At 35.3% G+C, this 18,636-nt stretch overlaps 4 protein-coding genes and 1 long non-coding RNA gene across 27 annotated transcripts in view; 2 read left to right on the forward strand and 3 right to left on the reverse strand.

Annotated features, from left to right (window-relative positions):
- The window catches only part of LOC116430470 (uncharacterized), a 30,951-nt gene extending 29,512 nt beyond the window's left edge, over nt 1-1,439 (reverse strand). Inside the window, exon 1 of the mRNA XM_031984680.2 lies at nt 1,294-1,439. Within this exon, the coding sequence (XP_031840540.1) occupies nt 1,294-1,419 (126 nt within the window). The 5' untranslated portion in view covers nt 1,420-1,439. The remainder of the gene's footprint in view (nt 1-1,293) is intronic.
- LOC116430473 (uncharacterized) overlaps nt 1-1,734 on the forward strand; it is a 36,736-nt gene extending 35,002 nt beyond the window's left edge. The window contains exon 5 of the long non-coding RNA XR_012998984.1: nt 942-1,734. This is a non-coding gene — a long non-coding RNA (uncharacterized LOC116430473). The remainder of the gene's footprint in view (nt 1-941) is intronic.
- Nucleotides 1,735-2,720: 986 nt separating this feature from the next.
- LOC143174730 (nudC domain-containing protein 3) lies at nt 2,721-5,439 on the reverse strand. Of its 3 annotated transcripts, none has more exons than XM_076369295.1 (4): nt 4,972-5,439; nt 4,289-4,842; nt 4,013-4,201; nt 2,721-3,936 (listed from the first exon to the last, which is right to left on the reverse strand). In XM_076369295.1, exons 1-4 carry the CDS (start codon nt 4,997-4,999, stop codon nt 3,841-3,843), a joined length of 867 nt encoding a protein of 288 aa, XP_076225410.1. In that variant the 5' UTR covers nt 5,000-5,439; the 3' UTR covers nt 2,721-3,840. The 3 variants fall into 3 exon arrangements, with proteins under 3 accessions (XP_076225410.1, XP_076225409.1, XP_076225408.1); XM_076369294.1 differs by having other exon boundaries at nt 4,289-4,866; XM_076369293.1 differs by having other exon boundaries at nt 4,289-4,871; nt 4,972-5,438.
- Nucleotides 5,440-5,455: 16 nt separating this feature from the next.
- On the forward strand, nt 5,456-6,590 carry LOC116430472 (protein C10). The gene is made up of 3 exons (XM_031984683.2): nt 5,456-5,764; nt 5,856-6,032; nt 6,115-6,590. The coding sequence occupies exons 1-3, from the start codon at nt 5,725-5,727 to the stop codon at nt 6,246-6,248; spliced, it is 351 nt and encodes a 116-aa protein (XP_031840543.1). The 5' UTR covers nt 5,456-5,724; the 3' UTR covers nt 6,249-6,590.
- Nucleotides 6,591-6,592: 2 nt separating this feature from the next.
- lqf (epsin homolog lqf) lies at nt 6,593-18,377 on the reverse strand. 21 transcript variants are annotated; one of them, XM_076369292.1, is made up of 16 exons: nt 18,001-18,377; nt 16,076-16,127; nt 15,102-15,194; nt 13,838-13,930; nt 13,503-13,761; nt 13,228-13,427; nt 13,104-13,152; nt 12,813-13,023; nt 12,615-12,750; nt 12,494-12,526; nt 12,300-12,387; nt 12,107-12,228; nt 11,724-12,018; nt 11,350-11,526; nt 10,900-10,920; nt 6,593-10,600 (listed from the first exon to the last, which is right to left on the reverse strand). In XM_076369292.1, exons 3-15 carry the CDS (start codon nt 15,123-15,125, stop codon nt 10,904-10,906), a joined length of 1,704 nt encoding a protein of 567 aa, XP_076225407.1. In that variant the 5' UTR covers nt 15,126-15,194; nt 16,076-16,127; nt 18,001-18,377; the 3' UTR covers nt 6,593-10,600; nt 10,900-10,903. The 21 variants fall into 21 exon arrangements, with proteins under 21 accessions (XP_076225407.1, XP_076225405.1, XP_031840526.1 ...); XM_076369290.1 differs by lacking the exon at nt 10,900-10,920 and having other exon boundaries at nt 12,107-12,225; nt 18,001-18,376; XM_031984666.2 differs by lacking the exon at nt 10,900-10,920 and having other exon boundaries at nt 15,102-15,219; nt 18,001-18,376.
- Between the last annotated feature and the right edge of the window lie 259 nt (nt 18,378-18,636).

Consider the following 18,636-nt stretch of genomic DNA (forward strand, 5'->3'; position numbering starts at 1 on the left):
TTTGGGGAAAATGTCGGAGGAACTAAAAAAAGCAGAGATACCAGCGGACGTCGGAGCGTTAGCTACGGAACGGACGGACTTTCCAACGCGTTTACCGTAATTCGTTCGTGTAACGTGTTATTAATCGAATCATGTCCCAGGATATTCCTTCGGCGCCGAGAAACGAGGGATTCTTTTTTATCTGTCCCAGCTGAAATACTTTCTTCGATTTTTATGCGTCCCCTAAGTGTAGAAAGTGGTCGCAAAAAACGAACTAATAAGTAACGACGTCCTAATGAATATTTAACCAGCCTATTTGCAAGTTTCCAACGTCGCTGTCGATAATTATCATGGGAAAACTGTCGGTTCGGTTTTCTCTGTATCGGTGTACGACGATTTTACTCGTTATTCGCGAATTGAAAATATCCTGTGTACTCGCGGACGCGGCTAGGTGTATCCGGGATGACACAATCATCGACACAAGCGAAACCTGTTTTTTCTACGACGAAAATAACCGGCCGCCGATCAAGTGCTTATACTTTCGGCGTGTCCCCCCGCGAAAGTCCTATTCTACATTTAAATTTGAACATCACCTGCGCAGAAATCGGTCAGGTCAGTCACGCGAGGAATGTTGGCGATTTGTGTCGGATCCGATGAAATATAGTTCAAGTGTTTCCACCACAAAGGAAGGAATTCGAACGCGAATGCGTCAGCGGAGAATGTAAAAGTGGAACTTTGAAGATACATATTAACTACTTTTTTCAAGTTCGTATCTTAGGCGAACAGAAGTCACGATCGGTACACTTTAATCAGTTGGACAACAACGGAGGGAAAAAGTTATCTTTTTGTTCGTAGGCTCGTAAGCTTGAATATATCTAAATTAGAGTAAAAATTGATATGCTCTTTAAATTCTTTCCAAAATGAACGCGACTGCACGAAGAAATTTTCTGTTCCTTCTCTAGAGACAAAAAGGTGACCGAACACATTTGTCCACGAAAGCCAAGGTATCTCTTCAACGCACCGACTGCGAGCCAGACTCGATCGTGACGAAATCCACCTGAACCGTGAAATCACCGACGCACCAGCCATTAAGTGCCCAGGCCGAAAGAAAGGTGTAACAAAAATCACGAGGGAAACACGTTGTCCATTAAATAACGGGGTTACCAGTAGAGGCAGATCTCGCATTGAGCACAACGTGGCACTCCGTGAGATTCCGTAGCGGCTGAAGAATGTCCCCCCACTGCTCGGGGAATCGTTCGGAAACGGGAGGAGAAAAAAGAACCATAATCCCGATGAGCAAGTGAACCTACGAACCTGGATTTGGGCGCGCTTGACCTCGGTGTAGAGCCAGTTGTCGGTGGAAAAGGCGATCGCGAGGAGGCCGGTGGCAATGATACCGGTTATGGTCGCGAGGGACAGCGTCACCGCGGAACAGGGCATCTTGGTATCCTCTTCTTCTTCTTCTTCTTCTTCTTATTTTTCTTCTTCTTTCTCTTCTTCTTTTTCTTCGTCAACCTCTTCCTCTTCTTTCTTATATTCTACCGATTTCCCTTTATCGACCACACTCCACGCTCCGTTACGTTCACCTCACAAGGCACCACTTGCGACGATACTGAGAAGAAGAGCTACGATGCTGAGGAACAGAGGTCGTCGTCGTCCTCGAGGTTGTCGAGCATCCGTGGACTAAAAGGAACAAGGAAGAAAGAGGGAGGGAGGAAGAGCGTAACAGAGAGATGCCGAGAGAAAGATATGAGACTCGCACGAAACAGGTCACGAACCGTTCGCGAATCGGTCCAGCCTTCGCGAGATAATCCTTCGGAAGAGGATCGGACGCGAACTCGGTCAACGGAATTTCTGGATCACGATCGTGCGTGGTACACCGGGCGATCGTGGGTCGGTTGGTGGAAGAAGAGGACGAGGGAGTACTACTTCTCGAGGATGAGGACGTCCTTCAGGGTGCACGATACTCCGCGATACGCATTACTACCATTCTCTCCTACGACAACGACACTAACGGCCCGACTCACCTCGGAGAAAAGCCGAGAGTCGACCAAGGAGAGAGAACCGGACCCGAAGTGGGGATATGCACGTAGCCCCGGGCAGGTATATTACCTGTGTTTTACCTTCAGCGGTGCTCAACGCAGGCCGAGGCCCGAGCCGCTACGCGGAGAATGCAGCGCGCAGGCTACGCCGATTGGCTGCCCCCACGGGATAATGGAATCGCACAGTGGGTGGGTCCCTGGGAACCGATTTTTCCTTCGGGAACGTCTCTCGGACGTGTGTCCTGCGTTCCCTGCCCTCCGATGCACCGAACCCGGCCGGTTTCAGAGGCCATGGACGGAGACTTCGACGCACGCATGTGCGCGAATTCCTTGATGCGCACGATCCATTCCGTGCTGTTTATTCTAATCTTGCTTTTAGGAATCATGCCGTGGTACCGATGCATCGGTGGAGGAGCTCCTTTTCGATACTTTTACTTGAATTCGAACTTCGCTTCGGACGCGGTGTTTTGATAATGTAATTCCGAGGGAGTTGGTGGGGGAAAGGAACAGTAAAGCAGTTATCGTTGTAAGGTAGAAGTAAATTTAATAATATCGCATGTATATCGTTTAATTAAATCGTGGAAATAGGCTTGTATGAAAATTTCGCGGTTGAATTACACCGTTATCAGGATTCGAAGTGGTGATGTAGAGTTTCGTTGTAGGATCTTCTTACGTGGAAGTAGATTAACAACAAATAACTGCAAAATATATGGAAACGATTTATTAACAAGTTCTCTTCTGGTTAACAGGTTAAAATGCAGGCTCAGTATGCGATACCACAGATGCGGTCGGCTTTTAATAAATATTTCATTGCTTGGACAGTTGATGTTTACACTAGCAACGATCGGATGTAAATATTTAATATACAAATGAAGGATACCGTAGCACAATGGAGATACAAGAGTTGGGGGACGTGGGGGAAATGAGAACAGCGTTTGCACGGCTGTCTACCTGCTACCATAAAGCATTCCTTCCTTGTTCCTTTACCAAACAGTCCCACCACCAGCGAGATAAAGTCGATGCAATAGTCGAAGGCGGGGAAAAGCGAGGAATTCCTTGCATTCTGCGCGCTTCCCCGTCCGTTTTGCCTCGGCAGCCTTGGCTACCGCGGGTTCCACCTTTTTACCGCGTTTGATTAATTTTGATCCACGGGTAATCCTCTCTCTTTCTCTTTCTTTCTCCTCCTTCTCTGTCCCTCTCTCGCTCAGTCCCTCTCCGTTCGCCCCCTCCTACACGGATACCTGTCGGTGATAGATCACCAGCAAGGAGCGAGGAGCACCTGCGTACCTGCGGGTTCGTGAAATCGCGGACATGCAGGTACCAGGAATTTTTGCGCGGCTAATGCCACTTCGACCTTAATTGCCCACCTGAATTTTACAAGTCTGCCTTGGTAATTGTTACACCGAGCAATCAGTGCATACAATACTTTATAACGTATAAACTGACTGAAATGAAACGTTTTTAATAATGGTATTCGATGTTTATATACACCTCGAAGAATCTCGTGCAATAATTCTGTCGCTCAAATAATTAGTAATGCTGTTACTGTGTTGGGACCAAAGAAATTTGGATGTATTTTTGTAGCTCGCTGAAATGTACGACTTAATGGGTTATTAATTATTACATTGTAATACGGTTCCGTTTGTTTTGAACTCGTTCTCCAATAGGATTGCGAAGAAATGAGAGATTGGAATTTTTAATTAATATGAAAGAGAATTGTATCTGCTACACTGAACCTTTTTATAAGAAATTTAATCTGCTAACCGTAGAGTATGAGTAAATTCTTAACAACAGTCGATTAAATATCAGAGGAAATTAATCAGTTACTAAAATTTAATATTGAAGGGTCATACGGTGTACCCTGAAAGGGAGAACCTTTGGCATTCCATGCCTTTCTAAAAATTTTCTCCATTCTCTGTAAATAAAACATTCACAGGTATTATATTGTCATTAAATACATAATAGGTTTATGAAACAGTGATTTTACTCACAATATCTTCAGAAGTTGGTTTACCAAGAAGCTTTTGCTGATGATTCCACATCAACTCTTGAACTTTCATTTGCTCTTCTAATCCCATATCATCCAAATTTCTTGAACAATCTATCTTCTTCAATTCTATTTTTGGTTCACCAACTATCAGTGCATCCCACCACCTCTCAGAAGCTTTTTCAAAATGAATCTACAATGAAACAAATCATATACGATAGATAGCATCTATGTATATTAGAAATTTTTAAAGCAATATTCATTATATCATTCAACTTACACTGATATGCTGTCCAGGTACTACCGACCATACAGATTCATTTTTTCTGGTCTTATAACAAAGTTTTTCCATAAAAATTGTAGTCCATTCTGAATCAGAATATTCTTCCTGATGTTGCGCTAGTGTTGATGTTCTTGCTTCTATTTTAATATCCATTGAATCTAAATCAACTTTAAGGTCTTTTGCAGTCTTTATACAATCCGGTATCTTAATGAGAACATCTAGATCACTAATGGTTTGTGACCATGTATAATTGTCTCTTACTGCTCCATTGTAACTATCAGAAATCCTATTATTTTCTACTAATCGAATTTCTTTATCTGTAACTTGTCCCTCTGTACTTGTTTCTACTTCAATTTCTTCAACAACTTGTGGACCAATCTCTTCTGTAATTATTATTGCTTCATTTTCAGTTTCCTCATTACTCGTAGCATTAGAATCTTTATTTATTGGTGGATCCGTTCCACTTGAACATTTGGCAATATTTTCCCATTTTTGTAAACTACTTAAAACCAATTTCTTTGTCATCCCAGGTGGGAAACCTAATTTCTGATCTGGACCAGATTCAACATAAAAATCTGTACTGTAATCGAATTGTATGTTACTATTTTTATTAGTGACACATTTTCTACCATGAAGTGTAAACCATACATAAAAATCACTTAAACTACATGATCACTTACCGTCTGCAAAGAAATCCAAAAAATGCATCTAAGAAATTGACAATATTTTTTTCTTCTGTTAAAATTTGTAAAAATGCATTATCGTGGTCAGAATTCATTGTATACAATCTCACTGGTCTACTTGTATCAAGGGTTTCCCAGATAATGCAATCGTTTAATTTAACAATTAACTGTTCTATAAAATGTATTGATAGACTATTTTCAAGGTTTCTCTTTAAACGTTCTTATATTGCGTATTTTAATAAACATTTACAAGAAATGTATTTAAAGATAAACTGTTTGAGAATCACTGATTAAAAAGTTAAATGCAGATAACGCCTATCTGTCGAACAATTTTGATTGTGTAAAATAAATAAACTATGTTTTAGTTTTTAATATAATTTTTATTATTATAAGTTTCCCAGTTTTTCTCAAAAATATTGGATTGAATGACAGATATAACGATCACATTCACTACGAGAATGCGCCACTATCGCATTTAATACGTCACTGTTTTCTTCACAGTGCATGTTTCGCAAAAAGCATGCATTGTTTACTTATTTTGACGTTTCATAAAGTCATTGAAAGAAATATAAATTAGTATCTATAAAATAAAAATAATCGCCATTATGAAAAGGACTTGAATGGATTCAAATTGACGAAATGGAAAAGTTTTAAGATTGTGAAGTGTTTTCTGAAACAATTTTAAATTTCATAGTCTAATCATTTTAATAGAACGTTGTTAACACTAATATAATCGCGCCAATTTGTGCAATGACCACTATGCCTAATTTTACTCCAGAAATAGCGAAAGGTATTTAAAGTTATCAGTAAAATATTCATTATTGGAATTATATTTAATTAGTATAAGCATTAAAAAATCTTACTTGATAACTTTGCTTCAGCTGTTCTAACTGATGTTCTAACAGCATTAAGCACCCCAGAAAATATTCAGAAATTAACAGAGGCGAAGGAAAACTCAGGAAATGAAATGCTCAAAATGATGCAATTTGTTTTTCCAATCGTAGTACAAATTCAAATGGATGTTATTAAGAACTATGGGTTTCCAGAAGGAAGGGAAGGTAAACTTTAAGTTGAAAATTAATTTACCTTATGATACAATGTTTTTTTACAAATAATTTATTAATCTTTCATACATTACAGGTACAGTTCAGTTTGCACAATTACTCAGAGCTTTAGAGAGGGAAGACCCTGAAATAGCACAATTGCATAGTCAAGTTCGCTCGTACTTCCTTCCTCCAGTTACTATAAGTTCTTCAACTGAAGCATCTCTTTAGAATAAAACATATTACACATAACAAAAGATTGCTTTATTCATGAGTTCTTCTATTCAATCATATGATAAATGCCACAAGTAAAAACAAATAGAGTAAACAGTTATATAATTATGGAGGATTAATCCCATAAACCATAAACCTGGAAACAATTTCTTAGGTTTATTTTTAAAAATCATAACTTTTTTTTTTTACATCTTTGGACTCAACATACGTACTCAAAGGTACTGTTTTTATACCATTTATGTCATAGACAAAAAATAGTAATCATTACTTTCCTTCATATGTATTTATCTCAAAAATTCGAACTTGAATTCAACACAGAGGAAAGATTTATACAAGGGAACTTCAAATTAAATATTTAATCAGAAAAATTAAAAATTTTTACATTTATTTGTATAATAATAATAATATTAATAATAATAATAATAATAATATAATCTACTAAAATATATAATATTCATTCGTAAATGTCCTTTGAATTTGCTCTGCACTTACACCAACACTAAAAACTAAACAGTGTTCCATTGTTCGCGTAAAAATGAAGCCCGTGCATCACATTATGTACGTAAACATTATGTAAGAAAATATCGATCTATTCCTTTGTATAGGTAGTAATAATAATAAAAAGAAAAACAGAAACAAACATTTTGATCGTTTAGCAAATAAAAACAAAATATTTAAGAGTTCATCAATTTGTAGATTCGAAGGATATGTCATTTAAATACAACAATATCACTATAGAAGCAGTGGATGCAGACTATGAAATCAGTGTAATGTAACTTTGGGTGGTATAGAGTGACTTACATTCCTATCACATACAACTTCATATTTTCGCGAACATCCGGATAAATACACATTAAATATACAATTTCAATCATAGAAGCAAATATGTTGAAAATGCATAATGCAACAAAAATTATTAATTTAACGAAGAATAATACAATGGAATTATTTAAGCAATATTTACTTGTAACAGAATTTAAACTGCGTGCAACTGATCGTGTACGATTCACTTAGAAGCAGGCAAAAAATAGTTCCCCCATTTGCCAATCGCTGAACGCATAGAAACCATTGTATTCTCGTATAAAAATTGTAAAATGCGTTAATTGCTTTAATAAAGGAAATGCTGAGTCGGTACCGACACTACCTGCAAAGTAGTCCTTAAAAGAAATTCACTAATAAATACATACACGCGTTTTGATTGTCGACTACCATCATTAATCTGATAACCAGGGGAGACGAGTTAACTTGCCATTTGTATTTGACCTCGTGTTTCAGTTGCAATATCTTTTTCAAAATTTAGTTAATAATTCTTGGGATTTTGTTACGTTAATCGTTTTCTTTTCTGAATTACATCGCCGCGAGTGTTCAGAATCGAAAGATCACCCGGTCAACAGATTAAAAAAGGCGACCGTCGTACCGACGTGTTCCCGTAGAGCCGTCAATAGATAGAGACGTGCTCGCTCGAGCGTGTGGAAAGTATTGATGTAAAATCCAAAAATGGAAAAGAACGAGCGAACGATGTTAGAAAACACTTTCAGGCTTCGTTAAAAGTATCGTATATATCGTCCATCAAATACAGACAAGAAAAGAGACTTGACAATTGGGGAACGATATGCTGTTAACGTATTTACAATTTTTTCAGTTTTCATTATATAAATCAAGGTACAATTGTAAATTGCTTCGTATGAAACGAAAGCTACTCCGATTCATTTTACTGTCCTCAAATTATGGTTGGTACCTTAACCTGTTAACCGGGGAAGACGAGTTAACTCGTCGTCGATATCAACCTGTGATTCTTTCCAATGTTTCATTTGTTTCCCTAACGATTGGATTACGGATGTTTATGCAAATATAGACATTTACGGACCAATTCATCGAAATTGGAAGGAAAGTGAAAATTTTTGCTGTGTTCAGGGCTCATTCGAATTCCAAACAAAATGGAAACCCTATTATCTTTCATTCGATACATTATTTTATTGGATTATAGACGATCATGAATGTTATAAATTGCATAGAATCCGCAATCGGCTAACTGATTCTTTCGAATCGTATATGTATGCGTATGAATGAAAAATCTCTCGGTTAACAGGTCAACCTGACTATTGAACGAGTAAAAAACGCCTCATATTTGTATGGATATAACCATTCAACGAAAATTCTTCGAATTTTCAATTTTTCCATAATAACCAACATAACCTATCTCAGTATCGACGTGAGTTTTCGTGAAACAATAAAATGCTTCGATTTTAATAACAGCGACTTCTCACCGACAGGAAAATGCATTATGTATCTGTCTTCTACGCTTGGTTCTCCACGGTGCACGAAGCCTATGTAATTACCGTTGAACAGTCGCTGGAATGAAATGTATTAAATTTTCAGAAATTAAATTCGAACCGTACATATGCGTATGTCTTCGTGGCGTTAAAAGACGATGTTGCTTTTGCAGTGAACTGCTGCTTCAGACTGTTTCATCCGCAAGTACTTCGAGGTATTGACAAACGCAACGAATAATAAGCGAAAGACATCGTTTTACTAATATGCGCGGCGGCTTTCTCAGCAAGATGAGTATTCAGGTAGAAACACATTTCCGTCGCCTTCTCGCAAACTCACGTAATCAAACGCTCACACCCGTGATACCATTAATGGATGCATAGTAGCGTGTTATCACTAGCTTGTGAATTTCATGCATTTAAGAAAGTTTAAAATTTGTACTTGCATAAACATCCGTAATATACTTATGTTATTTCACACGAATCCTCGTTAATATAGTTTTAAAAGTAATTCATTTATACCCTATTACAGAGTAATTCTATTGAATCATCTTTTTTCAACAGAAAACGATTCAATAAAATGATTCTTCAGTGATTTATCTACCATTTCTGTGTTCTGATATTTTATTAATTATAGCAGAATGATTAACAGTTAGTTACTTCATTTACAAGGCCATTTTGTATAACAAAATGACTTTCCATCTTTAATAGCGACTTACATTGACCCGTATATTTTCATAAGTATTTTGATTCCCACAATTAGAAGATTGTAGAATATACTGTACATGTTCGTTATTTCTGTGAACAATTGTTTCATTGTGTAGAGTACATGACTTACAATTCACGAAAGTGTACTTCAGTGGAGTGTAAGACAACAGTGTCTCCGAACAAATTACAAAACAAAGGTGTTTTTTTTTTACCTTGGTTCACACAAGAGTTTACGAGAAGGAAAATATGTTTCCACCTCTTAGTCACATCGTCACTGATCCCTTCAATTGAAAAAGCGTGCTACAACACGAATACGTATCGTTTTTTTTCCCTTTTGTTATGAACTGCGATTGATACACATCACATTAAGCGTATAACTTAAATCGAAGAACCCTGTTCGATATAATATACTTTTGCAAATCACGATTACAGTCTCACGATCTCGTTAACCGTAGAAAAAGACGTATATAAATACAAGGACAAAGAAACTGATTTGACGCGCCGACCATCCATCCATCCCTCCGCTTTCAAGTCTATAGTCCGCCAAAAATATCGTTCAATGATTTTATCCTATTACCAAATCGAGTCATACTTAAAAAATATACTATATATGAAAAAGGTGCTTATAAAATCTAGAGTTATACCTTGGGAGCGCGGTAAGCGTTCGAAGATTTAATTTACACCTTTTCATCAATTGTCCCATTTTTCACGCATCGTTTTCTCGATTTCGATGCAGTTCCCTATTCATCGTCGTTACGCGATAAAATACAAGCGATTCGATCATAAGCGGATGCAAACACTTCTGCGCAATAAGCACGATAAAAATAAACTTTCGCTACACTGTTTCAATTGCTATGTAAAAATAAACGTCGATGTTAGTCGTGTTCTTTTTGAAACTTTGAACGGAGCCCATTAGCGTACTTCTTTGTAATGTCTATTTCTCATCGATTAAGACCTGAAAGGTCAGTGGTTGTTACTTGAATCATTTGTAAAAGACTTGTTACTTTCAAATGTTAAAACTAGAATGTTCCGAATGCTTTTTCTTCTTCCTTTTTATTGCAATAGGACATCTTCTCTCTATTGTTTGTATGTGTGGCCTATATCTTGAAATAAAGCTATTTTATAGCGAGCGAGAAACTTATACCGTACAGGGTTACCGCTAAAAACCTCGAATACTTTTTTTTTTAACCACGGTGCTCTTGATTTATCGACTGACGTCTTCGACAATTCTATTGCCGAGCTACGAGAGGAACGGATTCGCTGTAGTAGTTGTATTCGCTGCCCAAGGATCCTGTCGAATCTGATTGATCGTAGGACGGGGTGGTGGTGGTGTTGCCGTCGCAAATGGATTTGCTGAATATGAGATGGTTGCTGCAAAGTTGTTTCCAACATTAATTTACATTTAGCAACCATTCGTGTATTATATCATGGAATAACATTATAATTGAAATTTTGTAGGTTAACACAACTATTAAACCGTAAAGTTAATGCATTCAGTTCACACATATATATATGTACAGTCTCATTATAATCTGTAACAATGTGTCGTCATTCTTCGCTGCAAAAGAAGATTTACAACAACAAACAATATAGTTCTTACACTTCGTTTGAATACCACATTCGGTTCATGCACTCATGCAGTATATGTTAATCACTTTGTGGATACTCACGAATTTATTTCCAATGAAATGCTATTTTGCAGACAGAATATGTTACAAAAAAAAAACACATCGTGTTATTTCGTTTTCAACGAAACTAAAATGGTTTAGTATTTTTCTAGATCAACGCGACTGGTTTTCCATATACTGCTGCATTCACATTTAAATTTTATCTTGCAGTTTTTTTTTGTAAACTGCACGCAGTATCCAACAATAATTTTTATTGGGGAAAACAATCCAATTATCTTTAGTTATAATGTAATTAAAATTATATCGGATGTGCGTCTAGTTAGCTTTAGAAGTAACTTACGTAACAAAATGTTAAGTTTTAAAAAACGATATTTATATTAGAATGACGAAACGAGAAATAAGTAACTGTTAACTGAAGATAGCTCAAACAAATCTTTCCAAGGTGGGTAATAACTACTCAACATTGTTTTATAATGTTAACTGAAACATTACCTGTAGGTGTTGGCGTTGTTGATTTGATCGCAGAAGTACTGACAAGATTATCAAGATTGACCAGAGCAGAGTTCTCCCCGAGGAACGACTGTGGTGTTTTCTTAACAGCTCCTGTGCTTGTAGGAAGATTTTCGGCTATGTCTCCCAAATCAAATGGATCTGGTGATAGCGTACCTCCTAAAAGAATTGTTACAATGTAATCCCGTCTCTCATCAAGAGTCTACATGAAATAATAGTGCAGGCATTGCCAACTCAGATATCAAATTAAACTTAAACACTGTAAATAGTTCACAAATAGCAATGAGAAAAAAAAGACTAAGAGTTTGCAATGCGTACAATACTATTCTCGATTAGAAAGGAAATAATAGTAATACCATTATTTATTGGTTGCGGACTAGATCCAAGCTTATTTCTGTTAGTAATTACATCAAACTCGTCTAGATCACTCAATGGGCTAGCGCCAGAACTGTTTTGATTTCCCGTCGAGAAATTATTAAAACTAGGCCCGGTGCCGTTGAAACCGTTACTCGTAGTATTGAAAGTAGCACTCGATGTTGTAGGTAAATTGAAGCCCACATTCTGCGGCGACTGTGCCGCAAAACCAATGTTCTGCGTTAAAGTAGAATTATTGAAAGATGGGGAAGCGGATGTTGCACCTTCTCGCCCAGTCTAAACAACAATATCGGAATACTTAGATCTGTTTGATGTGAATGTAAAAATACATGTATCATTTCTTAAATTTCTGGAGATACTTTACTTGTTTTTTATTTGTTTCTGTATCAGTGCCAGGGGGTACAGGTGACCAAGGATCTGCTGTAGGAGGGGATGTAACTGGTACAGGTGATGGTGCGGGTGCCCGCCATGGATCAATCGCTGCTGCTAAAATTTTATGATACCGTCCGATCACTGACGAAATGAAGTATATAGTTCATTCTATGATTAAATCTTACATGGCCTTTGCGGTGGAACTGGTACCCATGGATCAATCATAGGTGACGTACTACTTGTAGTGGGGACGCTCCATGGATCATTCTGCGTCTATGGAACAGAAACCAATATGTAAGTCACATTTATGAATTCTTTTCAGAAGTTTCAAGGAATCACGCAGTGCTATAGCGTCCTCTGTTGTATTGACCAAACATACCTTGTACATATGAAACTGAGACAAATCCAAAGACTGTTGTGCAACATGCGAAGAGTACGCAATGTCGTATTAACATGCAATAAGCAAATGCACGACTTTCATTTAATTTAACAGCGCATACCTGTGGTCTAGGTGGTGGTGCGGTGACGGGAACACCCCAAGGGTCAGTTTGTACATCGGTAGGTTCATCACTAGGTTCTGCTAAAATAACATCCAACAAGTCCAGCAAATGACTTTGTTTTTCAGTCTGTGGAGCTCTGAAATTCATTTGCATTCTTAGGCAGGAAATGAGTTTGAATGTGTATTTATAATATATTACGGTGCACGATGTTTCCGATATTTAAAGTGTTCAATGTACACCACTAACTTAAAATCTTGCTGGCTCTGACTAAGAGCTAACTGCAGTCTAACATCGTCGCTGCGTCTTCTTTGTTCTTCCTGCTCCGCCTCTTCTCTAGACATTGCCAGAGCCAATTGCAGTTGCAATTCCTCTTCTCCCACTGTTTGTGGCCTTGCAGCTTCTAATTCAGCTGTGTAGTGCGCAGATTATAATTAGTTAAATACTATATCGACAACATATATAAATTTTAGTATTAGTATTTATTCATACGTCTAGTTGCCGATTCTGATCCCAAACGACACGGTTCCCAATCCTGAAACTAAATTAATAAGATGTTACTTTTTATAATAATGTAAATTCTTGACAATTTCGTTATTAATTCTGGAAGACATACTTCATTGCTCACGGGTGACATAGTATCTAATCCATCGCTTCCAAATCCACTAACAGATTGTGTAAATCTTTCTTTAGCTTTCAGTGCTCTAGCTCGTTCATTTCTTAATCTTTCATCATCTTTTAATAAGGCCACTAGTTGCTTTGCTTTCTCTCTTACGTTTACACCTTGATCCTTAGACCCTTCCGTGTGTTGAAAATCTAAACACAATGACAAAAAGAAACATGTGATAAAAATTTATATATTTATTTCATTACAAAGCTGGAGCTACTTGCCTTTCAAGGTGTGGATGGCGAAAATATTTTCTTTACATTGCTGTGCAACTTTTTCTGATCCTGTTTTAATTAGATATTCCAAGAGAACTAAAGCTTTATACACATGTCGCCAATTTTTACCGTGATCGTTCAATCTTTTCCACAGCATTTGCATAATTTCGGTAAAAGCCACAACGTTGTATGTTAAATCAGAAATTTCTGCCATAAGTGTACTGCTTGGACCCCATGGATCGTTACTGGTGGCTTTTCGTACAGCTTTCTATTGTATGTAACAAATCGTTTGTTAAGTATAAAACGTGAACATTCAATACTATGATAAAATATTGCCTCATTACCTGTGCATTGCTGTAGTTGTGGGCAAGATTAACGATATCTCGCCTGATACCTGCCAAATTCACCTGCATCACGTCTTGACCTTGTCTTCTCATCTAAAAAATTACCACTATACATTACAAGGAGGTAGTAACATTCACACTTCTTTTAGAAGCCCATATTTATCATCATATATATATTCATGATTATAGTAAATTGAACTCAATATATGCCAACAATTTTCAATGTGACTGAAATATAATTTCAGTTTTAAGTATAAACAAAGAAAGTTGTTATTAAAAAAGAAATTGGCAATAAATATGGGTGATCACTTCATACCAAAGCCATGCGACCAAGTATGCATTAGTAGGAAAGCAAGAAGTCACTCATAGACTATTTATTCCAATCTACTTTTACCAAATCAACATATTACTACTACTTTTTATTTGGTTAGTAGTAAGATGAATGAAAGTAGCTAAAGTAGAAGTGCAATCCATAATGAAGTAAAACAACCCCTCTCATAAATATTCCTCTATTCTATCAATTGTATTATCATATTACTTGCAAATTGAAATTATTATATAGCAAGCAAACTGCAATTAAGTAATACAATAGGATACAACTATTTTATATATGTAATATATACAGCTTCAAAGTAGAACTTTTTAGTCTTTCTGAGATGTGCCTATGTATATATACCCCAAATAAAATGTTTCGATGGAACAAGTGCATTTAACGTCGCATAAATTTCAAATTAATTACTCTTCATTACATTTTTCCTGAAAAAATTCTTTTTGCTATAATTTAACGAGCTTCTTAATGGTAATTCTTATATGTTTCTACGAAAACTTAGTATCAAAAATTTCTTTGAAAATAACATTTGTTGCAATACTGACTTGCATAATGTGCATAACTATTGATATCTTATAATTTTGCAAAAAATAAAACACAAATGATCCCAAATATGTGCAAAAATTTCATTACTAAAAACTATAATTCGTATATACTTTTAGGTACACAGGATGTTGTGCTATTAAAATAGATTTAATTTCTCTTGCATTCTATATACATATTTAAAAGTAAGAAGTTTTATTACACATAAAAATTGTAATTATCGATTGTAATTGTTAACTGATTTCTATAGACATCCTGTATACTATTTAGAAAGATAATTCACAAAACATTTATCTACATCATTTCAGTTTCAAACACTTTCTAATGATCTCATTGATTAGTAAAGTAATAACACTTGTTATTTTGTTGACTGTGACCAGTTATGAAATTTACCTTCTGCATCGCCATTGTTGGCATATGAAATACCGCTGGCAGTTGTTGATGAAGCTACTTCTTGTCCAGAAATATAGAAAACTCCCGAACACTCTTCGAATCAGAATAAAATCCTAAACTATAAGACGGTTCACTAAATAAGCAAGAAATATTTGTTATATTTACCTGTAGATGATGAATGAATTTTATATAATATGCAAATGATTAAATAACTAACTGAGAACACTTTGTGCGTAATTTTAACAAAGTTACTAAATATTATGCAAATAAATATTGCACAGAATACTGCATATCAAATGAGACATACGTATGTATAGCCGTTGAATATACAGTATTGTAAGAGATGTCACATTCGAAGAATATTTAAAAATTAAATAGGCACAACTCATATTTCACTGATACATAAAGTACACTATTATTTCAGCCATGAGTACTTAATATTTCATTTCTAAAGATTACCATTATATATCTCTACGAATAATATAAAGGATATATATATAAACCATGTGTAACAAATATAATACATTTAAAGCAGGTATCTTTCACTGAAACATGTTACGCTTCTATCCACAATAGTCTCTACTATATCAATCTTTTTCCTGTGAAATACAACTTTATATCAAAGAAACTGTATGAACTTACTTAGTTCCGTTATTGGTAAAGGCAATGATAAAAACAATATGACTCTAAATTAACAAAAGAAATAAAAATTGCAGTTTTTGTGCAATATTACTCTTAATATACCAATATCGTTTTCTGTAATAATATTTAAAAAATATAGAATACTAGATTAATTATTGAAACTACTTTTATTCATTGTGAAACCTGTTGCAAGCACTGTAATGTAAGGAATTGAAAAAAAATCAAAAATGATAAAGAAATTCTTATATTAGAGGAAAAAGAATCTGAACCAAACTACTTCATTGGAAATCAATAGACTACATGCAATAAATGAACAAAATCAAATTACTTACATTGATAAGATGGTGAATTTCAATTTTTCTTCAAGAAAGTCGTGTTATTAAACTGAAAAGTAAAAGACATCATTATCATCTGCCAGTTAATTCTTATCTTATCATGTTACACACACAATGTAAATTTGTATAAGGAAATCTTCAATAACGCAAATGATCCAATACAGTAAAAATATGAAAAAAACACCTAACAGAAAAAACAATTGACATTCAAGTTAATTAAAATTATTCATTAAATAAGAAAATTATATTATTCAAGTATATTAAAATGATCATTTAGTTTACTTTCTATACTTTATACAACTTATAACAAATCTGATTGCTTTAAATTATTAATTTTTATTAAAATAGAGGCAATTATGTTGTATAATTTTACTTTAGCAACTATAAATATTTTTAAGAGGCAGCAACAAGTACACATGTATACTTGTTAGACATCTATTTTGTACATTTGTTTGACTAGTTACGTCAAACGCAGAATTATCATTTCGTAGAGTTTCTGTAGGCAAATACACCTCAAAAGGAACACTTTAATACTATAATATATGATACACTGAAGGAATTATTTATGCTTTAGATGTACTCAGGATTGTCATTGTATGGTTTCCTTGAGACAGTTAAGTGGTATTAGACTTATGAATGACCATGAAACTATTGATCTTTGTTTTATATTTCCTACATAACAAATTTAAAATAATAAATAATAAATACAAAAAAAAACAAATCACAAAACTGTATACTAATAGTTATAGCTATTCCAACGATGTTAATTTTGTCATAATGTCAGCAATAAGCTGAAGCTTTTTATATGACAGCTCAGCAAATTTTTTTTTAAATTCACGGATATACTTTTTTTGTTGTACAACATAATAATCATTTTCCGGTAGCGGTTAAAACCCGAGATAGAGCGAAGTCATCGATATATCTACTTAGGCGCGTTAATGACAATTACGTGTCAAATAAATATAAAACTATATTCGTCTGTTTTTCAATTTGCGCTGCATAATAAAATGCAATTTTGTATATTTGATACCACAGATCACTGGTGATCGACGCACTTTAAATGAAATATTTATTGTTAAACATCAATTACCGATGTAGTGCATAATGTGCTAAAGAACAATGTTGTCTAATATACATACGATTTATTATACTATTTTCCATATCTAACCAAAACAACAGGCGTATACTACATTGTAAATTGAAACGTTAAATTTTTTTATATTCGAATATTCTTCAAATAAAATTCAAATACTACATTACAGGTTATATTCGAGTAATAGAAGTAGACCTCATTATAATATAACTTTCTTGAAACTGTTATCATCGAATATAAAAAAAAATTCACTTATTTGAATGCTATATATTCTAATAGTTAAATATCATATTATATTCTCCCGTATCTGAATATTCTCGAATGTCGTATTGAAGTTGTAAGTTTCATTACAATAACATTAATTTATTACTGTTACTTGAATACTATTTATTCGAATATTTATTTGAAAGAATGTCTATAATGTTCGAATACTTATGGAGTATTTGAACAATGAATTATTCGCGTAGCTCGAGTTGTGATATACATACATTGAGTTAGCTGCAAGGCTAATCCATGAAAATACGTGATATGTCAATTTCGAAACCCTCTACCTATGCTTTCTCATGCTCGGGCGTGACTTCGTGATCTTGGATTATTAAAAAAACGTTGTTCCGAGCTTAGCTTGACAAAGCGAACAAAAGGAAGGAAACGTGGAGAAAGCGAATCACGATTAGAATATTCGTACTATCCTAATCTGTCGTTAAAACGGAACTGAGCTTGCACTCTTTTCTTCGACGGACCATACCACTTATAGTTCGCACGTTTAACTTAACGTTATATTCCTGTGTTTCTCGTTACCTATATTTCAACGTAAAGCCGTTGTACTCACCGTAGCGTGTACTCGAAATTTAATGCACTAACTTTTGCAACCGAAACAACGAACAAAATAACATAAAACACTTATGACAAGTCCATTCACAGGCACTGACGAATTAGGAGCTACGAGGCAAGATGGCGCTGAAAAATATTTCCTTCTCCTCTTTCTCTTGTTTCGCGGTGTAATTGAGAGGAATTTAACATCCAACCCGTTTTCTGGGATTTAAAAACACATTCGAGGCCGTTCGTTGATAAGCGTACGCTCCGCGTATCTGCGGACACTTTAAATGACTGAACGTACTACGTGATTTTTTTATCGAAACAAGGAATTTGTCAATGAAGAGTTGTCTCTCTTTATGTAATCTTATGGCGGATTTACAAATGTATGGAGATCTAGTATGCTCTAATTCAGAGGTGTCTAACTTACTCCCCTCACGCTAGTAACTCGGAAGTATCGTTCCCCCACTAATTCTATTTAAAAAGCTGCCTGAAACTGTATATGTTAATAAGAACTGCTAAATCATGGAACATGTGTTCAATTCAAACAGGTAAAAGTAGGCATGGAGAGGGTAACTTTTTGTGAGCTTTTGTGAGTACTCGCGAGTACTCTAGTGACACTCCCCTTATGAAACGTTACCCTCTCTATTCC

The sequence above is a fragment of the Nomia melanderi genome, chromosome 7 (assembly GCF_051020985.1).
Source record: "Nomia melanderi isolate GNS246 chromosome 7, iyNomMela1, whole genome shotgun sequence".
Classification (NCBI taxonomy): Eukaryota; Metazoa; Arthropoda; class Insecta; order Hymenoptera; family Halictidae; genus Nomia; species Nomia melanderi.

What these genes read in the sequence shown, in the direction of transcription:
- LOC143174730 (XM_076369293.1), bottom strand. Translation starts at nt 5,069, where the DNA reads ATGAATTCTGACCACGATAATGCATTTTTACAAATTTTAACAGAAGAA. An exon ending in TACCTGGACAGCATATCAGT is followed by an intron (nt 4,202 to 4,288) that starts GTAAGTTGAATG and finishes GTTTCATTGTAG; the next exon opens with ATTCATTTTGAAAAAGCTTC. An exon ending in AACCAACTTCTGAAGATATT is followed by an intron (nt 3,937 to 4,012) that starts GTGAGTAAAATC and finishes TTTTATTTACAG; the next exon opens with AGAATGGAGAAAATTTTTAG.
- lqf (XM_031984666.2), bottom strand. Translation starts at nt 15,125, where the DNA reads ATGCCAACAATGGCGATGCAGAAG. An exon ending in TGTCACCCGTGAGCAATGAA is followed by an intron (nt 13,153 to 13,227) that starts GTATGTCTTCCA and finishes TTATTAATTTAG; the next exon opens with TTTCAGGATTGGGAACCGTG. An exon ending in AGTTCCACCGCAAAGGCCAT is followed by an intron (nt 12,229 to 12,299) that starts GTAAGATTTAAT and finishes ATAAAATTTTAG; the next exon opens with CAGCAGCGATTGATCCATGG.
- LOC116430472 (XM_031984683.2), top strand. Translation starts at nt 5,725, where the DNA reads ATGACCACTATGCCTAATTTTACTCCAGAAATAGCGAAAG. An exon ending in TACTCCAGAAATAGCGAAAG is followed by an intron (nt 5,765 to 5,855) that starts GTATTTAAAGTT and finishes ACTTTGCTTCAG; the next exon opens with CTGTTCTAACTGATGTTCTA. An exon ending in GTTTCCAGAAGGAAGGGAAG is followed by an intron (nt 6,033 to 6,114) that starts GTAAACTTTAAG and finishes CATACATTACAG; the next exon opens with GTACAGTTCAGTTTGCACAA.